We start from the raw sequence: 23,827 nt of genomic DNA, 5'->3' as shown, positions 1-23,827 counted from the left end.
ATTCCGAGAATGGGAGAAAAAAACGATTACAAGATAGAAAAATATTTTGCATAAACGAACACGCTGCGTGAAAGCTCCACAGGTGCTTCTGTAACCAAATCATTCCTTTCAATTTTAATTACGTACCCAACGAATAGCGCGAGGATGCGAGACGCAGGATGAACGAGTGTCTCCGTTTGCGTCACGCGGTTGAATTGCCCCTTTGCTAACCGGCCTGAAGGTTCAACGACTCAATTAAGTATGTACCTACGAACCGAACCATGCCATGCCTATGGCGTATACCGCACATTACGTGCGTGTGTGACTACACACAGGCTGCAGCACATCTCCGATCACCTTCTTCCTCGAGGTAGGTAGATACCTAGATACCTTTAGACGTGGCTATATTTGTTCCCCCGTTTTAATTTGGTTTAATTTTTTTTGTCTTTTGATACCGTTTTTAATCTTATTCAGGCTAGAAGGATCAACAGACAGTCCGAAACTCCCTTCGCAGCTACACATGTGGGCTTGCTGTGTGTACAAATGCAACGTTTTACAAATTTTTTTTTTTATATCCACCCTTATTCTCCTCCGTCCTGCAATTTGTACCTGCAAGCACTGCGTCTCGAAAGGGATGATTCGAGGGCGAAGAAAGAGGGAGACGCTAGAAAAAAGAATCAAACGAAATAAAATAACCCGGCGAAAGGTGTCTTAGCTTTTTGCGAATCGTGTCTTAATTGTTCCGATTGTTTTACGGCCTACTCGGGTGCGACTGTTGAATAATGTCCCAAACCCTTGCGGAGCTCAACCCAAAGCTTTCCCCCGTTTCCGTTCCAAGGGTCACCCCTTTGTTATTTCAAATTGAAAAAGAAAAATTTTTAACTGGATAAAAATTTGACCCGAAGGTTGTTGTCTCTTTCCCCCTTTCTTTCTCCCCCCTCTCTTTCTCCCAATCCCTCCGCGTCTTTTTGCTTTGTACATCGGGCTTGTCTGCGGAGACAATGCGGGCTAAAAAGGTTCCACGTATGGTCTCTTAATTTACATATACGGCCGGCCCGCCCGGGAGCGCTGGACCATTTCTGGCCGCTGACGAGACCCTGATTTCATTTTATTTCCTTCATGCACTCGCCGGTTTCACGGAATTCGATCATTTCATCTCTGATTTATATTTTCACCAACGGTGGACGAACTTGGGTGCATCTTCCTATACCACATTAAACTTTTTCCTTCATTTCTCGCTAGTTATTACCGCTTATAGGCTCGAAGGTGCAAAAGGGTCATTAACACACGCAAGCACGTATTTCTGCAGGCATGGCATTGACCAATCTGGCCGTATAAGTTCGAAAACAATTGACGGGGATTTTTTGCCCCGGCAGCTGCAGACCGCGGTGATTATTCGAATCCCAAACAGCAGAGCGGTTGACGGACACTGGACCCTTTTCGAATTGACAATAACGATGGTAACCCATCGCTTCGTCCCGGGCCCACCCAAATTTACGCACCACCTATACAGCGCCTGCTGTGACGCCGGCTAGTAGATAAATTTTTATCTCGAGTCGGACCCAACGTCCGGTAAATACTCGTAACTGACTTGCAGGTGGACGAGGATTTTTTTTCCTCGAGAAGAAACGGCCACTTTTGCACACTTTCGAGCAATTCTTATCGCCGATTTGGGGTGAAAATTTCGGTGAAGGTGTCTCAAGCCTCAACCAACCTAATGGAGTCTAACCAAAATTAACCTAATCTAGTTTAACACGATGCCGCGAATGGGGGACGCGTGTTCGGTTGGAGCAGATGATATTTCGTGTGAAATTAGCATCGATTCGGTGACTATCGCTTTGAACGAGCGCGGAAATTGACGCGTGGATTGTAATTAGTTTGCCAATTGTAAATAATGATAATTCGAATTATTCAAAGAACAGATAAAACGCGCCGGATGCTGCACGGAACGTCCCCGTAACTGCGAATGGTTCGAGCTTCTGAGGTAAAATTCTTAAAACACATTCTTGGCTGGTGGCCTAATGATCGGGGCTTGGGGGTAATTAGTAAAAACAAAAGACTGCGGTGATGTAAAGGAATCACAAAATGGCCGGGTGTATAGACGCTGCGGGAGAGAGGCGGGCGATAAAATCTAAATGAGAAAGTAATCCCCTATTCTTAACCGAAGACCTCCAGTTTCAGGTCAAACTGAAAATAGCAGCCGCGAATGGTTAAAATAATTAAACTGGCCGGCGGTTAATTGATAACTTGAAATAAAAAATTACAATTATTATACACAAGAAATATATAAATTATTCAATATATATATATATATATATATATATATATATAGGTACGTAGAAATTTATTTTCCATCAAACAAGTTTCATTCCCGATAAAATTATATCATAACATGCTCTGCGGGGGAGAAAATCTTTGAAGGAAAAAAATAACAGTGGCAAACCTCTGCTTGTTATGGAGGTATAGAGACTTCTATTTCCCTCTCTCTCTCTTTCTTTCTCTTACTCAAGTTATTCCGAAAGTTTCTTCGTTAATTTAATGAAAACAAAAATTTCTCCGAAGAGAGTTTTCAAACTTATTTTTCATCGCAATTTGCTGCCAATTCATCCATGAATTGGCCGCGTTTCTTCATTCTCTCGCCACTTCTCATCGTCATACCGTGTCACGATATCGGGGTGAAAACTTTTTTCATGCTCTGGTGAATTCAATGTTCGCTCTCCGACTCCGTAAAAAAAAAAAAAAATACTGTTCAAAAAAGAATAATTCAGAAACAAGTATGTACGACACTTTACTATGACATACAAAAAGATCGAAAACACAGAATAAAAAAAAATCATCCACGTGGTGATCTGAGAGAAAATTAAATATAAAAAATCTTCACTTCGTTCGATTTTCGGATGACCGATTCTTGAACGAGGCTCATTACAAAATTTGACGAGCTCCGCACGAGAGGATCAACGTAATCATCATTTGTCAGAATGCGTAAGATTATCGTGTACTATCCGATACACGTTATACTTAAGGAGTAAGTTTTACCGAGAGGTGTCGTTACGTCCTGCCAGATGTCCATGCATGAATGCATCTGAAGGAAATCTCTCTGTGGCCGACATATGCCATGCGCGTGCGTGCTGATCGCCGGATTTCTTACGTGCAGACGTATATGGGAGGAGGTTTTAATGCATGTTGTTAGCTACGCTCTCCTTTATTCTCTTTTTTTCTCCTTACAATATAACATTTCAAATTTTTCCCAAGTAGGTAATTCAATTTCTCCCGTTCTCCATCTTCGATTCACCTTTTCCTAGGCTCTCGTTGAAATTAATCGGTGTTACAGAACTGCTGACGGAATGGAGGAACGATGGTAGGTACGTTATGCATGTAACAAAGTATTGCGAATTTAGTCGAAAGGGGGATTCGGAAGATGGTAATTTGATATTTGAATGGTCGAGGTGATGAGCGTACAGCAAACTACTTGACCCTGGTGAGACGCGAGGGTAAATATTTATCTCCAGGTAGGATATATAAGACGGTGAAAAACAGTTTACACAAAAGTGACGTAATATTTCATTTCAGTCCTCGAGTGTATAACGCGAAGCGTTAGGTACCTATATAAGTTCGCGCTTATCTTTCGGCGGGCTTTATATAATTATAATGAAATTTTGCTGCGGGATAGAAAGTTTTTAAAGTATTATATATAAAAGTGTGAAGGAAAGAAAGGGAAGATTTAAGAGAGTAATAAATCAAGCTCCTCCTCGCAAAGCGGCGCAGGGCTCTCGACGTAGACGCGGATGAGAAGTGGCGAAGGAGCACCAAGGAGTGCCAAGGCCCGGGAAGGACCTCGAAGAAAAGAAGGTAATCTCATTCGACCAAGATTTTATCAAACCCTTCCTGGACAAGTTATGCGAAACAAGAAGCACAAGTCCCGTTACAGTAGCGAAGGAGACGAAGAAAAGGAGGGAAAAGAAAAGGAAATTACTAGTTTAAAAACTCCTTGAAAACTCAGAGGCTGTTGAAAGTGAGAAACTACGCGGAAATACGTATTGCATGAAGCTTTTCAGAGAATCGGTAAAACCGTCGATCGTTGTTCGAAATAAAAGGACGCTGGGCCATTTGATCGGGGTGAAAGCCTAACTCCTTTGTTAAAGGACGCTCTTGAAATATCTGTAGAGTGCAGAGAAGAACGGAGCTTAGAGGCAGGGCAACGGTCGGCCATTTTTAATTGAAAGTAAAGTCTGTATTTTTAATTAAGGAAATATAAGATCCCCGTCCATCCATCCGTCTATCGAGAACTGCGGGTGTCTACCGCCTCCAAGGCTCCTCAAACAGTTTTATAATTGATTTCATTTTCATTTATTTTAGCTCGCCTCTTCGGCGCGAAAGACATGGAACCTGTCCTTACCCTTTTCACCGGTAATCAATTTAATATTTTAATTAAGAGCGTATCCGCGGTAAAAATTTATTTTAATCGGATTGGACAGACATTTAAATCGGCGAGTTTCCCGCCTTCCAATATCGTCGAATCAAGGCTGGATCAGCGCCGCCTCGTTAATTACCTTAAAGTCTTTTCTCACAAGTTTTTGCGATTCGACCAGTATATAGAGTAACGTCGCATTTTTCCTTTTCCTACAGTTTATGCGAAAAACCGGATCGACTTGCAATAAATTTGGAGCGATCGATTTATTGCCAGTAAACATCGGCCATTTTAAAACTATTTTCAAGTCTTATGCAATCCACGGGTTGCATTTAGCTTCCAAAGTATACCGACTCTGGTGCCGGACCGGCGGATCGCCGATGCAGGCGTGCAAAAATGTTTGTTTTCACCTCGTTTTGCACCGCTTCTCGACGCGCGAGCAAAAGGCCTTGAAATATTCCGAGTGTGAAAATTTGCGAAATTAGCACTCGCGTACTTCGGATCGAGGATCGAGGGCACCTCCGTTAATTTGATTGAATCAACAATCCGACTCTGCATAAAATGCGTTGGAATGTAGGTATACCGCAATGAAACACAACGAACGCTGATACAAGTATTGCGAATTAATTATCATAATGTTGATTGGTCGTTGAGATATATTATTGCTAATCATCCTCTTCAGATAAACGAATAAATTAACTATGAAATCGATTCAACCAAAAACAAAATTGCTTTTCAATATCTCTCACTTTTATGGAAAAAGACTGGGATTTTATATTTAAAAGCTAATTTTTCTAGCTCGTTCCAATGAAAGTTTATATCTTACTTGAACCAATTTTTTTTTTTTTTTTTTTTTTTTTTTTTTTTTTTTCTCTAGGGATCCGGATAAATTTTCTCAGTCAATATCTTACTATTGACGAATAAAAATCATTTCCATCCTAGAATGTTCGACTTTTATCAACTGCAGTCTTCGCGTCGCAACATCAAAAGTGCCGAGTGATGTTTAGAGAAGAACGAGGCCGAAGGGTGGAATTTGCGAACGCAAAATACATGCGTTGAATAATCCATGGATTTTATTCTTCGAGCTCTAACGAGACACAGGATCCTTAATGGACGTCTTAAAAAGTTCGGTAGCCCTTGGGGGCGTATAAAATATCAAAATCTCGCAAGCCCCGCCAAAAATGGTTCGGGTTTCGAGGCGCCCTCCACCCCGAAGACAGGCGTCGAGTCCTGCCTTCCCACTTTTTCACCCCCAACTTTTTCACCCTCCATTTTTGCGCCATCTTTTTCCCTCGACCCCCGCCCGGCAACCACCCAGCACTTCGATTGTTTTGATCAATAACGGCGATTGCACGAAGACACGGACCTATCTTCGAATTAAATTTTCCCTTCTATAGATGTGTCTTTTTTTTTTATTTTTATTTTTTTATTCAATCTCTATTGTTGTAGTTTTTTCCCTCCCAATTTCGACGTCGAGTATTCCTCAAGATTTCCAATAATTGGCGATAAATTTGAATAATTTGGTAAAACAAACGAAAATTTAATTACGACATCACGTCACCGAGGCTGCAACAGGCAATACGAGCCGATAATAGATCGCGACGAGAATCCTTATAGCCGAATCAGCGCGCGCGCGGATTGCAAATCGTTTGCGTATATTTTGTTATGATAATAAAGCGGCGCGTGTACCTACACATAAGTTTACACGATTTTGATTAAAAGTTTCGCCTTCAAGGATCCAGATTTATTGGATTTATCTGACTGCGCAGCTATAGATCTATCCGCGTATATTACGCGCACACATGCGTCAGCGGAACGCGTCAGACAAACGAATATTCCGCGAGTCAAGTTCTGTACTGCAACGAGACCGGGCAATCAGCCAATTATACGCGAACCAAAGAATCTTACCGATATTTCCTCCCCAATCCTGTTATTCGACAAAATTGAATTTTACTCGTACCCGCAAAGCATCCGTATAAATTCACATATGAGCGTGGGAAATATTAACACCGATATAAAACCACGAACCTCGTAGTTGCTTCACCAATTCGCCAGCAGCGGTGGAAAATTTTTAACCTTTTTATTACGACGCTGGGACGGCAGAGCCAATTTCCGGTTGTCGGTATCCGGCATGACGATCGAATCTGGGCGAATTGAACGCGACGAAGGGAGAGAAAAGGACTCGATATACTATAAAGGGTATAAGATCGGCATATATTTGTCGAGAAATGCGAATTAGATCCCCTCGATCCTTTCCTCGCGGCGTATATTATGAAGAAAAAAAAGAAGTGATATTTAGCTGATGCATTTATGAAAGAATCTTACTTCTTGTAACCGGAAGTCGTGCTACCTGCTTATTCGTGTTATTGACGTTTATTAATTTTCAAATTATACGGTGAACAAAAATGTTACACGAAAGAAACTTGAAGCAATTTTTTATCTTTTTTTTTAGTGGGAAAACGCTACGATTTGAAAATAATTGAGTGAAAAAAAAGATTTGATGCTAAGTTTTGTCAGTCTCGTCGGTAGGAAGAGAGTTTCTTTTCTGTGAAAATAGACACGCCCCAAAAGTTGAGACTAACGACGAAAATCGACTTGGCACCTCGAGACGACGAGTCACGTTGAGTGAAGAAAAATGGCTGTCTCTTAACGTCCACATATGTGATAACTATAATTGCGGTGAACTGAATTAAATGCCAAAAACTCGGGGTCGCAAGTTGTCCCTTCATTGGCATACATAATAATAAAAAATCCGGACATCCTGATAAAAATAATTAGAACACGAGCGAATCGTTATTTTTTCCATTAGTAAAAGATCACGCATGTTCACCCCTTCGAACGAAGAGTTGTGATAATTTTCCAAGCATAAAAACGTAACCGAAGGATAATTTATTTTCCTTTTCAACCTTTTTACCTCCATCTTTCGCCCTTCCTCGATTCTTTTTCACTCTGAAATCAACCCCTCAGTTTTTCTCGCTCGTTGCGGTCGGAGAAGTAATTATTTTTCCGGCCCCTTGACTGGCCCCTACAGCCAGCTCCTCGACTCCTCAACTCCTCCACCCTGCACCCTCTTCTTTTCTCCGAGGGCGCGAGATTTTTAACGTTTGCTCGTTGTTCGGGTCGCGCCATTGAGAGAGAGAGAGAGAGAAAAAGGCTCTTTTTTCTCGCGTAAAAGACGAGGGGCTCTTTGCCGGATGGATCCGGCGCGTTATACACAAGAGAGCGGGTAGTCGAGAAGATGGAAAATGCTTCTCTGTAATATGAGAGGGGTTGAAAAAAAATCTTCCTCGCACCCTACGCGCCAGTTACTTGCTATGCTAAAATCTCTGAAGACAGTCGATAGAGTGTTTTAAGGAAAGAGGGGCAAAACGGGGTACTTAAGAAAATACTGAGTTTTCGATAACTGAAATATGCTAAATCTTTTATTCTTTAATTGTAACCAAAGAAACTAAAACCGATTTTCCGATGTCAGGGAAAACTTTTTTCTTTTAAATTCAAAATAATGCTTAATAATGTTTATAGAAGTCATATTTGACTATATAAAAACCATTTTGAAAAACAACATTTCTTTATAATATTTTAACGGTATCTCACGCTGCCCCTCCCCCCCCCCCTCTGCCCCTCTTTGCCCCCCCCCCCCCCCCCATATATAATCAGCGGAAAGAATGAAAGGAAGATGCGAAAACGAATTATCCCAGCGAATATTGTGCGCGTCTGACGTGCGTTGCAAAATAGAGAAGAGGAAAAAAAAAACCGCAAAATCGGCCATATTTAAAAATCGAATCAATCCAATTCACTCTTTAATGAAACCATTCAAATTCCCCGTGATCAATTCGAGTTCCGCCTCAGTTCCTGACGGAACTCTATCCGAGTCTGCACAGAATAGTTATCGCACGATTCACAGACATCCAGGCTGACCGACGTTCCGGTGGGGGAGGGGGAGGGGGGGTGGGGGGGATTAAGAAGGAAGGGGGGAGGAATAACCGGGAGGGGATACCGCGGCCAATGGGATTGAAACAGACCGACGCCGGTTGCGGAGCCACCGCGCGGTAAATTTCGTGCCACATTAATGTCTGTGAGGGAAAATTTTTGGATTTTGGAAAATTTCGAGAACATCGTTGAAGTATATATCGAATTGAATGATGAAGGATGAAAAAAAAAAGAATTTCTACGCTCAGCTAAGTATGTATGTGATTTGTAGGTGTAGAGGTACAGATACAGATTTATTCATACCGTTTCTCAGTTGCAGATCCATTTTTCGTCGACATTGCGTATATATGTATATACACATAGGTGCGTGCTTTCTCTATTCCGAGGATAGTGTTAATTTTTCACGGTAATATCAACGGCGTGATAACTTTCGCCGAAGTTATCGTGGGTATAAAAAAACTTTGAGAACATATCTTCAACTTGCTCATGATGATGAATTTTTAATTATCTAATGTTATTTTTCTAACACTGACGACTTCGATTAGTGCGTAAAACTCGCGACACTTCGTTATAACGCATATCTGAACGATGATGCACGGTACGGAAAAGACGATGTGGATTGATATTGGTGCGGTGTTAAGGTGTCCGAAACTTTGTCATAAGGGATCATCGATCGATCGTTATTGACGTAATTTTGTGAAAAAAAAAATAAATTGCAGAAAAAAGTATACGTGAATTAATTGACGTAATAATAATGATAACACAACGAAATCGCGGGTAATTTTGCGCGCCACATCTTAATTCGTTGCAGGCCCGTCGAAAACTGACCCGCAGCTGCCCGGGTCAAAAAACCGGGTGTCGAATGGGGAGAAAGGACCAGCGTCCAAATTCTTTTAGGACAGGGCCCAGCGGATCGAAAATTCAGGTATGTAACCACCGTCGACTACCCATCGCACCGTACATTACACGTGATATACCTGTACACCATGTCTCTGTGTGCATCTAACGTGTGTGTTCGTTGCAGTGTACATATTATACCAGTTACTGCAGTACGTGTCGACGGGGAGGGGGAGAATCATCTTATGCAAATTAGTATATAGGCTGTACTTATAGCTCGTCTGACGCGCGTTAGTGTTGGTATGACCTTTTTATTTAATCGATATAACAACGTACAAACAGCTTTTACACATATGTATATAGATATGCGTGTGTTTGTGTGTGTGTATACTGGATAGTTACCGCGGTTCGTCGTCAGCGAGTACTAGTAGCGTACAAAGTAAGAAGAAGTATAGATAGAGGGAAAAAAGAAAGGAGCGGAAAGAGCGAAAAATAGTAAAAAGTATAATTGATAACAAAATAAAATAGCTATTATTATATTTTATATACATATATATAATAGTATCTTCCGTATGTTGTATATTTCGGTTATTTTTTAATTAATATAAACGCGATCTAAAAACGAAGGCGAGAGAGCAGAATGCAATTCAGTCTTCGAAATTGAAGATATCAAATTCGTTTACGGATATTAGGAAAAAATAAATTAAATTAAGAAAAACGGTCAAACACACTACAGCCGTAATTTTTTGATAAAACAAAGCAAAAAGAGAAAAGTAAACAAAAGGTGGAAAAAAAAAAAAAACGTAATTTTGACGTTATAATATTATATAGCGAGAGTTAAGAGCGGTGACCACAGCGTCCACAAGCGTTCCGTTTTAGCAGCAAAGCGATGCAGTCTGTAAAGCAAGGTTATGACTTTCATGTATTAATAATGTTAACAGCGTCAACCTATTTTTTCAAACTTCAATAATAATTAATCATTGTTCCGGTCTTTTTATTCATTTTTAATATTATTATTTTAGTTAAGAAGTGGTAAACGATAGAGAATAAAGGATAAACATACTTCACCTTAAAACATTTTTGCAGAACCCGTCTTTGACTTCTCGTGTTTTCTAGTTGCAGTACCTTGTCCCCCCCTTTCGTTGTGAGTTTAATTTTTTTTCTTACTATTGTTTTTTTTTATTTGTTTCTTCGTCAACGTTTCTTCGTCAGCACCAATGACGCATTTTTTTCTACCGTCTTAAATTGGCGATCATTTTCTTTTCATATACGATATGTATGTACAGTTTATTTCCTCTTATTTTCGCTATTTTTACCACGTCTCGCCGGTGTATTGGCAAAAATTATTTAACCGTAAGAGTACGCGTGCAGGAAACACTACAGGTATTTACTTGTCTCGTTTTTTTTTTGTTTTTTTTTTTATTTTTATTTTTTTCTTGTTTTAAATTTATGTTTCTCAACTTCGTCGGAGAGAACGAATTGCAATATAACAATGAATAAAATCACTTTGGTATATTATTATACATTTGTCTCAGCGACGAACGACACGCGGCGGTGTATAAATCCCGGTTTCGTACAAGCCGGATATTATGCGGAGTTAAGTCAGATCAGCGAATAAATCGGCACGCGATCCAGCGAACGACCCGAAGACGGAGTGAAAATTATTTCAATTCTTCTCAGGCAGCAGTTCTTCGCCAGAAATCGAAAATAGTAAAAAACTTGTTTTGGCCGTCCGACGATGGTGGGGGTGGCAAGCGCCAGCGCGACGCGCTAATGCCGTCGTACTTCGACTTCATCGAAGTTCCTTGTATCGATGGAAGTGTAAAAGAGAGCCAAGATTTATCGATGAAAACTACAAAAAATCCAACGATTACGTACGGAGCAGGTAAAACTAAAACAAATAAAAACGGATATTCGGTTCGATATAACACACGAGGCGTTGGGTCAACAAACGATCAACGAGTTTCACATTGGTTGGTTGATTGGTGTACAAGAACGATGCGAAAGAGGATAGAAAAAGAAAGAAAGAAGAAAAAACGGGTTGAAAAGGGGGAAAAACAACGATAATCCCGGGTGAAAACCGACGCTCGCGAAACACGGAAATCAGTATATTATATTTATGCGATTTATTACGAGCCGACTTAGAAATGCATCTAATGCGGTGCACGCAGCATACAGTGCACCTTGGCGACGGGAGGGGAACAGAGCGAATCGCGAGTTTCGCGCATGCGCTTCACCGACGTCTAATGTTTGAACCAGTGACGTAGGTCATTGGCGTCGAGATCCTAGACAATTGGCGATGTTGGGGGTAAGAGTTTCGACGAGAAATCGCGGGAAACTCGGTTGATCGCGAGCAACGCTCGTCGCTCCTACGCCTTTGGTGTAATTTTTTAACGAACGATGAAAGTTCGTTGTAAGATATTCTATTTTAAACTTTCGGCCGGAGTTGTAGGTGCCGCGTGGTTTCTGCCTGCAACGCGTGCAGTAAGAAATGAACTTCCTATTTTATTTTTCCCTCCCCTCAAGCCGCCCCGCTATTCCCTTCTATTTTTCCTACATACTTTTATTTTACGAGAGCGCACAGCGAGCAACTCGCCAACTCTCTCACGAGCGTTTGCATCCAACGTAACTACATCTACTCAGCCGTTATACTTTGGGTATGATCGGTCGACTTGGGTAAATCAAAAAAGCGAGAATTTCGACAGTTTCAATTTTTTTCAACACACATTGACGAGGGACTAAAATCAGGATTCGAATCGGTTCAAGTTCAAAATTTCAGCTCATTAATCGCAACGATCGATGTCAGTATATATCTATCGATGTAAAGAAAAAAAAAAAAAACGTTACCGTTTCTCAGGAAAATGAATCCGTAATTCGATCTTCATTTTTAGAACCTTTCAGTTTCCAGAGGGAGAATCGAAATATCGATTTTATCGCTTTTGACAAAGCTTGGTTTAAAAACCTGTAGCTTCTGTTTTACATTGAAAATTCAAATTTTACACGAACCGCTGAAATATCTTCAGACAAATGTCTTTCTCTAGCTCCGTATAGTCGAGCCTGGACTAACGAACAATTCAAAACTTTACGACAACGAAATAATTTTTGCAAATTCCTAGACAGTTCGGAACTAAATAATGATTCTTTGAAAACTTCAACCTACACCTCCTTCACCTACACTTATAAAAAGACCGTAATTTCCACATTTCCTTGCGGTTTGTAAACTGACACGTTAGATTATTCAGCATTTTTCCCTCCGCGTTTAATGTATTACGTTCCCTCACCCTTCTTCCTCAAAGAATATTATTTACGGCTTGAGCATAATTATTTTATCATAATCGGCGTGGTTTGAAACGTGCAACTTCCGTCAAAAGGCGTATACGCTGTCGATTAATCACTCGTATACGTCCGTACGTTTCTCGGTCATGTGCACGTCGACTTCCGCTCTGTTTGTACGTATGAAACGCATTCTTTTATAGTTAGAAAACGCAATGTATAAACCGCTATGTACTTAATCATTTACAGCATGACCTCACTGTGTCAATTATATAGAGACATACAACGAGGAAAACTGTATCACAAGTTGAAAAGATTGATAGATCATTTCAATTCCTTTAATTTCATGAAAAATTTCACACTTTCGAGCTAAGCTTTTTTCACCTTACGGGGTCTTTTTTATAACGATACAAAATTACGAATCATTTGGTCGAATTGCTACTAAAAAATTTATTTTTCACAAAGAAAAAGGATGATTTTAGCGAAACGAAAAGAAATTTGTTTCGAGGAAGGAGATTATGTCAAGCGGACAAAATGTAGTTTGAGCAAAGTTTATATTGTACGAATTTAAAATATTATCACAATATAAAATTAATTGAATATTTTATTAACAGCCAGTAATGAATTCGTTTAATTAAATGCACTGGATTTTCTCTTTCATACCAATAAGATAACTAGTTATTTCGTAAATTGTGAGTCAACATATCCTTCGTTGGACTAAAAATTGAATTAAAACATGTATAATTTCAATAAATCGGATGAACGTAAGTGGTCTAACATTTGTTTCTAAAGTATGCAATACGCCACACGCATGATAAAATTTTCAATCCGGATCCATTTGAAAAACTAGCACAGCCGGTGACTCGTTAGTCCGGCGATTGACTGAATCAAATTAGTTACCCTTAAACGAGAATTGTAGTTAAATCAAGTATTCCGTAAAAAACCAATTAACACAATCAAAATAGCCGATGAAATGTATCGGCACTCAGTCTAACAATTATTAATATAATTATCGAATGCTCTCCGACAGAACGTTGATTCGGCGTTGATTTTTTCTGATGGATTTATAAATAAAGGCGTGTAGGTGGGAAGCAGCTGCAGGCTGCAGAGAAGCGGTTATACCAGGAAGGGGATGAAAGGTCCCGCGGTGTTTTTTTACTTGTTCATTTTACTCTTTAGCCGGCAGAGCCGGTGTTTTATTTTCCTCTATTTTCCGCTTTTTCCAGTACGCACGCACCGCGAAGGCTCTCGACACCGTCGGCGCAACAAGTAGCAGATTATAAAAATCACCCCGAGGGCTGCTGCTGCTGTTGCTGCTGCCGCCGGCGGAGCCACGAGAGAGTGAAAAAATCCACGGGTGAAATGAAGGGGATGCTGCTGCGCGGGTGGAAACGAGACGAAGGGATTGCAGAGAGGAGGGTGGAAGAAGAACGGAGTTAGTCGCGCCGGCACGTGGACTCTTTCTCTGTCCAGGACGCCCGTTGCACCGTTCAGAGGGAAACATTTTTTACAATTTATCCGCGTCGTTATCGTTTCGCATACATCAAGGGTGCTCGGGTTTTTTTTTCCACTTTTTTTCGTTGTCAGAGATGAAAACACATCAGGCACGATTTAAAGTCAAAGTTCCAGCTTCCATTTCTTTATAACGATCGTACGATGTGAAAAAGATATTGGTTTGGAATTTTGTACCCTACATTTGATGTCGATTTAGTGTGGATATATAAGCTAATTTTAGGTAATTATAACACCACAATTTTATACCGTGCAGAATCAGATTTATCAATTTTTTTTTATTTTTATTTTTTGCCATTTTTTAACAACTTTTAAAAACCCATGGCGTAGGGCATAGTAAGTCTATCCCATAAGTGAGCATCCTGAAAACAATTCTACAAGTCACTGTGGACAAGCTGCTTATTCACTTATTCATTTTTTTCTGAACTTCTGTTAGAATTATCCCAAGATGTATTCGATAAAGAAATGATGTCAAAATAATAATGTTTTGTTTCCTTCTTGTACATACATGAATTATGATAAAATTTGAAAACTCGAGGGAATCCTCCATCACCCCAATTTGATAGATAAAATATTGGAACAAGTTTCGTATAATTAGTGAGCTTTTATTTCCTCCGACTGCTTTTTTTCTGCAGGTATTGATCATCGATCGGTCACCACTGATTTGATTATTGGTAAAAATAAATTGACCATTCGAGATTGAATATACCGTGAACGTTATACTCGTGGGTCATAAATTATGTCATCTGCATTAAAATTTAAACACCTAGACGAGTTTTCAACGTTGTGAAAAAAAAAAAAAAAAAGAGAGAAGAGGGGGGTAGCACCGTGCACGATATCCACCCCGCGTTGTTGCACGGGGTGTGATTCAACGCGCTTGTGTTCAATTATGCGAAGCGTTGATGTGTACGCTTTAGTTATACGGCGTCGATTTATTATTGATCAACAAATTAACCACTGAAATATGCAAGATTATAACTCGGAGGCAAAATATCTTGCGTGATGGCATCGTCCAGAATCATCATCGGCGAAAGCAATGAAGATTGAAGCATTTCGAGAGCGAGTGAGGGAAATTTCTTTTCTATTATATATATCGCCTAAGCAACATACGGAAGATAAAGAAAGGGCAAAGACTTTCGAGTGGAAGTTTTAAATTCACTCATCACGGCACACAGCTTCGAGTGGTGAATCGCACACGGTTCGTTCCCTCGACTATCTTAACAGCAAGTTTACCAGCCACTCGTAACTCTCGCTCTTGCGAGTGGGAGTCGCGAATCAACTACTAAGTAGGTATCTAGAGCTTTTGTTGCCCTAGGCTACAGGATCTCGCTGCAAGGTTCAGGTCAAGCGGAAAGATATGCTCGTGCACTTTTAAGTTCCACTTTATTTTACGTGCTTTAGATTCCTGATGTGTGCAAATACTTATACACCCGATCACGACGGACATCCGAATTATTGCCTGAATTTTCTGTCAGTTGAGGGACTTCATGGAATAGTGAAATGAAGATAAAAACGTTTCGCGAAATATTTCAAAAGTATAATAAAAACCGTTGAATTTCTACAATTTTAGATTATGAATGTTCGCCTTATCTTTTCCCATATTAGGAATCACATGTGAAACAAATCAACTTCCGGCTGGTGGCCGCAGAATGAATTGATAGTCGTGGTAATTATTTTGATATTGTAAAAGTGTGGAGTGAAACTAAAAAATTAAAGTCAATTTTCAAAGATAAACCCACTCATTCCACTTATTATGTGACATTTAGTTTTTGAACGTTTTTCAAAACACTATTTTTATCCAAACAAAAAAGTAGTCGATGCAATGTTTTCCGTACAATTGGATAAGTTTCCGTTTAACAAGATCTCAAATTTAGGCAGGTTTCTTTTTTCACTCACATCCTCTATACTTCGTTCTGACTCATTTTCGTTGCATGTCCGATAACATTTGCGCGAAACCTAGAATCTCACGCGTGAAAAGAATTTTCAACCAAACTTTAAACAAGTCGGTATAACGCGTGGATGATATAAGTTCCCGTTAAAGAAATTCGTGTGACGAGAAGACGCGATCCTCAATTTGTAAATTCAAAGGTTGCAGCATGTGACTGTACTTGCAGACGAAACTAATTAATTGCGGCATACCGAATGCAGCCGTGAATCTAATCAAACTTTTTTCGGTGCGGTGTCAATTCGACAATAGCGCGTGGCACGAAATCCTGGAGAACGTGCCAAGTGCATATAAACGTCCGAACCGCAATGCCGGAAAAATAAAGGAACGATGCGAGTTAGCAGTCGTTTTCTAGAACATCTAAAAATAAAATATACGTACCTAGAGTGAAATAAAATGGCAAGGCTTAAAAAATCTAAAATTGGCAAGACCTAGTCTTTGGCAAAATACCACGGATTTATGCAATCTTTGAAGCGGATCGGCCATCGACAAGTTGTTTTTTTTTTTTTTGTTTTTTTTTTTTAGCTTTCGTTTTCTAAGGGAGGTTCGAATCCAGACAGACTAATTCACCCTCTCCCGCACATCTCTGTCGACTTTGTCTTATGCGTGACCTGATCGACGATATTTTTCACGGGCTAAAGAATATGCACCGTACAGAGACTTTCAGCGAAGCATGGGACCTTGTGCAGTAAAAGATTGCTGTCACCCTGCACAGCATCAGGGGGGCGAGGAACGAGAGAACTGCGGTCAAGGGGGTAAAGAGTAAGCGGGGACACAGCCGGCCTTGATGAGAATAGCCGCACACAACGACGATGCCGGTTCTATACCAGTTCGGATCTCAAAGAACCTCGAGGAAGGGAGAGAGCGAGAGCGAGAGCGAGAGAGAGAACCGCAGACAAAGAATTCCTTGATAGAATTTAGGCCTCCCCTAGTACGAGTATAACATGTGCTGAAACAGAATCGTGTCATAGATTGCCGCGGTACTGCAAAGGGTGAAAATCGCGATCATCCAACCCCTTCGATGTATCCTCTCGACAAGTTTCCGCAATCCTGTTACCCTGCAAGTCCGAGTTTATTAAAAATATCCCAGCCTGGCGTTAAGTGTAATCGATTTTTGCATTATACCACCCTGGACAATACCGCGCAAATCTGCGACGGGGTGAGGGCAGAGAGGCAAACACTTAACACCTGCAGGATTGATCAATGGTGCGCCTGTTTACCGGCAGATGGCATCAGCGATTGAAAGTAAAAAACCAGCTCCATCCTGAGACCATAAATACTGAAGAAAATGTTCGTATCTTATAATTGAGATGCCATTTTTTTTTTTTTTTTCTTTATCACAATGACAAATCTGCAGCCGTATATGTGTATATAAATCGAGTCAGCGTACCGGTAGTTAAAGAAAAGTAGATATCATTGATGGGGGAGAGAAAAGGAGAGCTGACATCAGATAGCGTAAACGCGGAAGAAATCGTGCAAGACACAACAAGACATTAGCTTCAACGGATTGATTTATGGATGAAAAAAGGGTAATTGGTGTATTGGAAAGCGATCGTGCGGAAATCAAGCCGACTCGTGTGTGTACGCGGTTCGAATCCGCAGTGAGAACGACGCGTGAAAGTGCAGAGGCTTCGGCGAGGCTCGGTCGGCCAGTAAGATACCGACGAATGTAGGGCGCCTGCAGATGCCAGCATCGAACTGCCGGCTTCAGGGTAAGTCGGGAACGGGGTTCAGTTCCGTGCTAGGCGGGGAGGAAACGCGGCCACGATTCATCCGTTCGAAAAAAAAAAAAAAAAACTAGCGTAAAGATGCATTGATGTTTAAATTTTTTTTTATTTTTTTGATTTTATTCAAATATAGGTAATAATTCCTCGCTGATGGTGTTGAAATTGTTTCAACGACGTGGCGCAGATTATAACTTTACTTGCAATACGTGGATAAGTTTGCATCGATATGTATAACGTTGCGGATACAATTATCGGATCTAAAAAAAAAAAGAAAGGCTGAGGGGTAGGAAAAAAAAGTTTGTAATTATGACGTAGAAAAAAAAATAGGAAACGAAAGTGGATTAGAAAAAGTGAAGGGAAAAAATACCTCGGTGAGAAAGGGGTGAGCGAGGGAAGGGACTTGGGTATCGGGTAAAAAGAGGCGAGGTGTCAAAACACGGGGTAAGTGTCAGTCTGTGACCGCACAGTATGCACAGCGGCACTTTGCGCCCTGAGGTGAGATTTTTCTGTCCGACTTTTTTTGCTCATAACTAGATGTGTACGTACAATGAAGAAAAAAGGTGACTGTTGGGGTAGAAAAAACGAAGGGAGTGGGGAAAAAACGAGGCAGAGTACGACTGGGTTTTCGGGGGGACGAGCCTTAAATTCTTTTTTTCCGTCGACTTTTTTCCCCAGACGGCGAGGGGTGGCTGCCACCGATCGGACGCCCCTCGTGCCGCAGCCCCAACCCCGAACCTCGACCCGAGACTTTCGCGTCTAAGTGTCACCCCACCAGGCGGCCTATTTTACCCCACTTTTAGCCTCGCACTCCGCCTCGCCCCTCTTTCACTTAAGGCTGGCCACCCCCCGCCAACCCGGGACTAGCCCCTTCTAACCCGTTCTGTTCTTACCCCTAGGCAAACGTACCGCGACCTTTTACCCCTCAAAAATAAGGGAGAATCTGGACCTTACCGAGAGCCTATACTTACACCCCTGCAGGCGACCGAGCGACAAGAGTGGGATTGTCATTGGTCGCATCACAATTTTTATTCTTATAAATATGTAACGGGTATTCTCGCAAAAGCGAGCTGCTAGTGATTACTTTGTTTATTACCTGACGATATATTTTACCGAGCAGGAATGAAAATGAGAAACGTATTTAAGGTGGATACAAATTGCTGTCCGATACGTTACTTCGGTGTAGACACGATGGTCCGTAGAGAGAAAGAATAACCAATTGAAACCGGTTTTTCCTAATCTACATATCTATATACAATGTGAATAGCCATTATTACATAAATACAGCTCCGCTGATGTTCAGACTCGAAAAGTAACAGATTCTTCTCTATTTCGTGTACATATTGCATTAATAATAATAAAATTTTACACATATATGGATATATTTTTTATAAACGTGGTCGTAGGGATAAATATTCGACGGGTTGCTTAACTGCATGTACCAAAGGTACAGAGCAGACGACCTGCAACAGGGCCGTCTTGATTGGAATTTCCAAAATCGCGAACAAAATGCAAATGTTCTTCTCCCTCGGTCGAGCTCTCGAGCGAGACTCGAGAGGACTCTTTAAATCTCTTACACGTTTACTGCTCGCCCAGTTGTTTATTTTTTAATTAAAGTCTTCCACCCGGATTAAAAAAGGTCCCGCAGAGTTATTAAGCTAATAATGTGCCCGCCGTCCCGTGCTTTGTACAAAAAGAAAGTACAGGAAAAAAAAGAGTCAAAAGAAAAGGGATGAAAAAAGAAAAGGGACTTTGGAAAAGGTTTACAAGAAAAAGAAAAAGAGAAATATCAACGTGTTATTAAAACACCTCAAAGGTACGCGATGACGACAAAAAATAAGGGTCGGAGCTGTCTCCTTATTGTGCCTGGTGTGGAAAAAAAATTTTCCCCTTGCGGACGCTCTGCTATATTTAACCTGAAATTTTTATCTTCTAGTCTGTAATTTTTCATTCAGTACGAGACAAGGTGAGTAGCGACATGTGACACGTGTCAGTACTAACAGAATGTCACGGGATTTTTGACCGATGGCCAAAGAAGAATGAAACTGTATAATTTCAACTGCAAGGGTTACAAGTATCGAGAGGATGAAATTGAATAACTTCGCAATACTTTTTACTTTTCACGTGAAAAAAAAAGAAAGAAAGTAAGAAAAAAGAAACATAAAAAAAGAAAAATCGAAATTTTTTTTTCCTCCGAAAAATTAAGAAACAAAGTGAGAAATATCGGGGTGGGATGAAAAAAAAACGGCGTAAAAGCCGAGCCGTTGCCGAGAAAAGGAAGGTCGGACCAGCGGCGAGCCCACCCCCTCCCGTCATCTCCGGGGCGATTTTCCACGGCACCTAAGAGAAGGGGCCAATGAGACGCTGGGCGTCGGTATTGATCCGAGGCGTCGTCCAGGAGACGCCCGCTCCAAGACGCCCAGCATGCCCGCCGCGCGTGGGGCACTGCCGACGCAAAACGACAAAGCTCCTCTCTCTCTGACGGAGGGAGGACGCCGTGAGGGCCGTGAGCAAGGAACTAGAGCCTAGGAATTCTCGCGGGGTTCCGAGACGCGGTCAGCTGGCTCTTCTCCGATCGACGATCACGACGATCACGACGGTCAACGCTTTAAATGCCCTATTCCGCTACGACTTGACCGCATACGTCAATTTTCAGTGAGAGGAAAATGTCGTGCAAGCTTGGGTGACCGCGAACGGTTCGAAACTCATAAATCACGTATCATCGGTTGTTTTCCTTTCATTTCGACTCATTCCGACATTCCACAATATTTGTTTGATAAAATTCAGACCAACGTAGGTGTTGTCGTCACGAAAATTTATTATATTTTACAGCTATTCACCTTGCAGCGATAAGAAAGCAAGGAATTTTCAGAATTTTTTTTTAACGGATTGTGTTGAATTACTTACTTACTTACTTAATATTTCACTGCAGTATAACCGCAGCTGCAACTACCGTAACAAAAATGGCTGTACAACAAGTTGTGGTAGTACAAATGATTAGTAGTTCCGTTGTTGGAACGTCTTCGTACCTTATTATCATATTGAAATCAATTTCAATTAAGGAATTGAAAAAGCAGAATAAATACACGAAATGCAAGAAAATTATCAAAAGTAGGTAAGGTGAGTCGACTCAAAGTCGTCTTTCGTCCCCGAGGTTCCGTCTTGAACTGAAGACTGACTACCCACGCATTTGTTGAGTGCGCCTTCTGTCTTTGCCAGAGCTTCTTACCTTGTCGCCACATGAGTGACTACGTACTCCAAACATTCCCATGCATGCATGGTGCTCTCCACAAGCCACCTCGTCTGCGGTCCGATAGCTTAAGTCTATGCAACGTCATAAATGTACAGGGACTTACGTGTATGAGCAATTTTTCTTTCACTCAGCTTAAGGATCTAGTGATTTTTTATTTTTTTATCAAATAATTTCGTGTAATCAGTGACCACAATTTTTGCTCCAAACATGTTGTTCTTCGTGTTACCATGACTCCGAAACTTGAACAAGTTTGTTGGAAGAACATTATGACGCAAAGTTTTTTTTTTTTTTTATGAACTCCACACATATTTAACTTTATGCAGACTAATGTGTGCGACGAATGTATTATATAAAATCAATTTAAACAGGATCGGAAATTGTTTTGATCAGGAATATTATTAATGATGTGAGTTTTATATTTTTAGAAAAATTTGTGGTTTTAAAGACGTTTCCCCGCGATAAGCGTATACCATTTGATCATTGATCAATAAAATTGTCCCAAAATAGATCGAGTCATGTAAATATTGAATGTTTTTTGTCTTCAATCGTTTATAGAATATCTTTCCAGACGTTTTGAAATTTCGGCACCGTATCATCATTTCAATTCACATAAGATACTTGGAAAAATCAATTAAACGTATGTACTAACGACGTCAATTGGTACTTAATGAAAACATGTGATAATTCACAAAAATTATTTTCAACCACACCTTCGTCGAGTATCGAAAAAATCGTGGGCACAAAGAAAACTGCAAAGATTGATTCCCCCAGGTTTTGATCCATCGATCAAATAATTGGCTGTCAAACTTGCATTTGTCCGTATTCGTGCTATAATTACTCTACCATGACGGAAGCTATCGGCGATTATTCAATTGTGTAATGATTGTAATTTAGCATAAGAACCAACAACACGCCAAAAATATTATACACAATTATTAGAATAACTTGTATAATACAACTCAGGAGCTCTAACATAATGGACGTAGCGTTACACGGAAATCAATCATATCGTCAATCCAATATTGTTAGAATTTCCACTGTCGACGTAACACATTTTGTTGATGCAGTAGAGTAACAATCAGTGAAAAGAAACATTCGTTAATCTTCGAAGGCTCGTAGATTTATTCATCTACACTAGTTACGTAAGAAAATATCAAGCCAAATACCTTTATCAGTAGTTCTGTTTATTCTTTCTTCGTTTCCGATGACATCCTCGTCCACACGACGTTGCCAATCCCTGAACACGCTCCATATTGATCTAAAACAATGGAAAATATAAAAAAAAGACAATATTGCAAAATAAAAAAAAATTGTAGTTCACAGTTTACACGTTTTCTTGCGAGTTGATTGAGCAAATTGAATATACATATATAGCAACAGCCGAGCGCTTCTGAACTCCGAAGTCGAAGCAGTTAGTTGCACAAGGTACACTATATGTATGTATATACGATCGTTTCTGCCAGGTATTTATTTAAAGAAATTCATCTCAGGCTTTCCTTAGCGCGCGCAGGGCTGGTCGTTAAAACGTAACTCATTACGTTTCCACGTTTAAAATTAATTATATACCATGTTATCAATCACATCCGGTTGCCATAGAAACCGAGCCACCTCTCTCTTCTCCCGTCTTGGTCTCTGTCTCATGAACGCCACCCCCCCCCCCCCCCTCCCCCTGGCCCCTGCTTCCTCTTCACAGCCGCCGACAGCATCGCTCCGCCAAACAGATGAGTATTCGGTGAACAAATACTGTTGAAATTTACAACGTACACTTCTGGTAAGAAAACAGCTCCGCTTCACCTAAATTGAACGAAAACACTTCGGATTGCTGCCCTTTGGAATCGCATTGGACCGATGGATATTATCAGCTGTAATAAATTGGCGCCATTTTTGACATGCACTATTCAACTCTTCAGGATTGTTTACTTGGACGCAAGGAATGCAGTTTACACCTGATTGGCGTTTTTCATCGCTCGGTTGTCACGCTTGTTCTCTTGAATAAGAAAAATTGGACGTTGCGTGAACGGTTGGAAGCATGGCAGTCAAGTTTGGTAGCACATAGGTATACACGTGATATCACGCGTGTACTACAGGAGTGAAAAGGTGACAGGATTGCGACGTGACACGATTCGTGCGAGGTGAAATTTTGGGAAAAATGTTAATACCGCGTTGTACAATTACGTCACCGAGGCTCCCGTCAAAGGTGGAATTTTACGAAGGAATTTCCAAGCGGAGAGTATCCTTTTATTTTCCTTCAATTTCCTTCCTTTCAGCTTTCCCATCAGCCTTTCCATTAATATTAAAACAGGAGCGTATAGCCTCACGTTGGGGGTTGGTTGGACGGATGGAAGAAGGTGGAAGGTGGAAAGTGGAAGGTGAGCCGGGGAGAAAGGGGCGAAAGGAGGGTTTGCCGAGGAGGTGGAGGAGGAGGGTGGAGGGGGCGACAGGCGTTTGGGTCGTTTTTCATCTTAATCTTCTAGAGTTACCAATTTGAACGCAGTCTTCTCACGGGCGCCAAGCTGGATGTATTTTGGGATAAATGAAAATGGCGGTGAGATTAAATCTTTGTAGAAAATAAGCCGTAGTCCCTCTACGTACCGCCCGACATTAAATATAGGTTATACATCATAACAATATCACCCCGTCGAGAAAGTCAGCCAACGTAAGTCATCGCCATGTCGTTGCTGTGAGAAATCACCTTACCGCCAAAGAAAGATCGTCATCGACAAAACGGCCGTCGTTCAACTCGATCTTCACCTACTCCTTCTCATTTATCTGCCAGACGCGATACGTACCCTCTTTCAAACCGGCGACAATAGCTCGTCCAGGACTTCGTTCTTCAATCAACGAGGTCCAGAATTTTGAAAGTCCGGGTAACGGAGAAGAGAGAATTAAAGGGGGGAGGAGGAGGTCATTGGGGTTAGTATGCTGACTTTGTCCCCTTTTACTTTCAATATCTTTACAAGCCATAA

General features: G+C 40.9%; 1 protein-coding gene across 1 annotated transcript in view; it reads right to left on the bottom strand.

Annotated features, from left to right (window-relative positions):
- LOC124412764 overlaps positions 1-23,827 on the bottom strand; it is a 125,443-nt gene that overhangs the window by 13,841 nt on the left and 87,775 nt on the right. The window contains exon 3 of the mRNA XM_046892881.1: positions 22,028-22,119. Coding sequence (XP_046748837.1) covers positions 22,028-22,119 — 92 coding nt within the window. The remainder of the gene's footprint in view (positions 1-22,027; positions 22,120-23,827) is intronic.

This window comes from Diprion similis, chromosome 11 (assembly GCF_021155765.1).
Source record: "Diprion similis isolate iyDipSimi1 chromosome 11, iyDipSimi1.1, whole genome shotgun sequence".
Lineage (NCBI taxonomy): Eukaryota > Metazoa > Arthropoda > Insecta > Hymenoptera > Diprionidae > Diprion > Diprion similis.
This window is presented reverse-complemented; position numbering and strand designations above follow the sequence as displayed.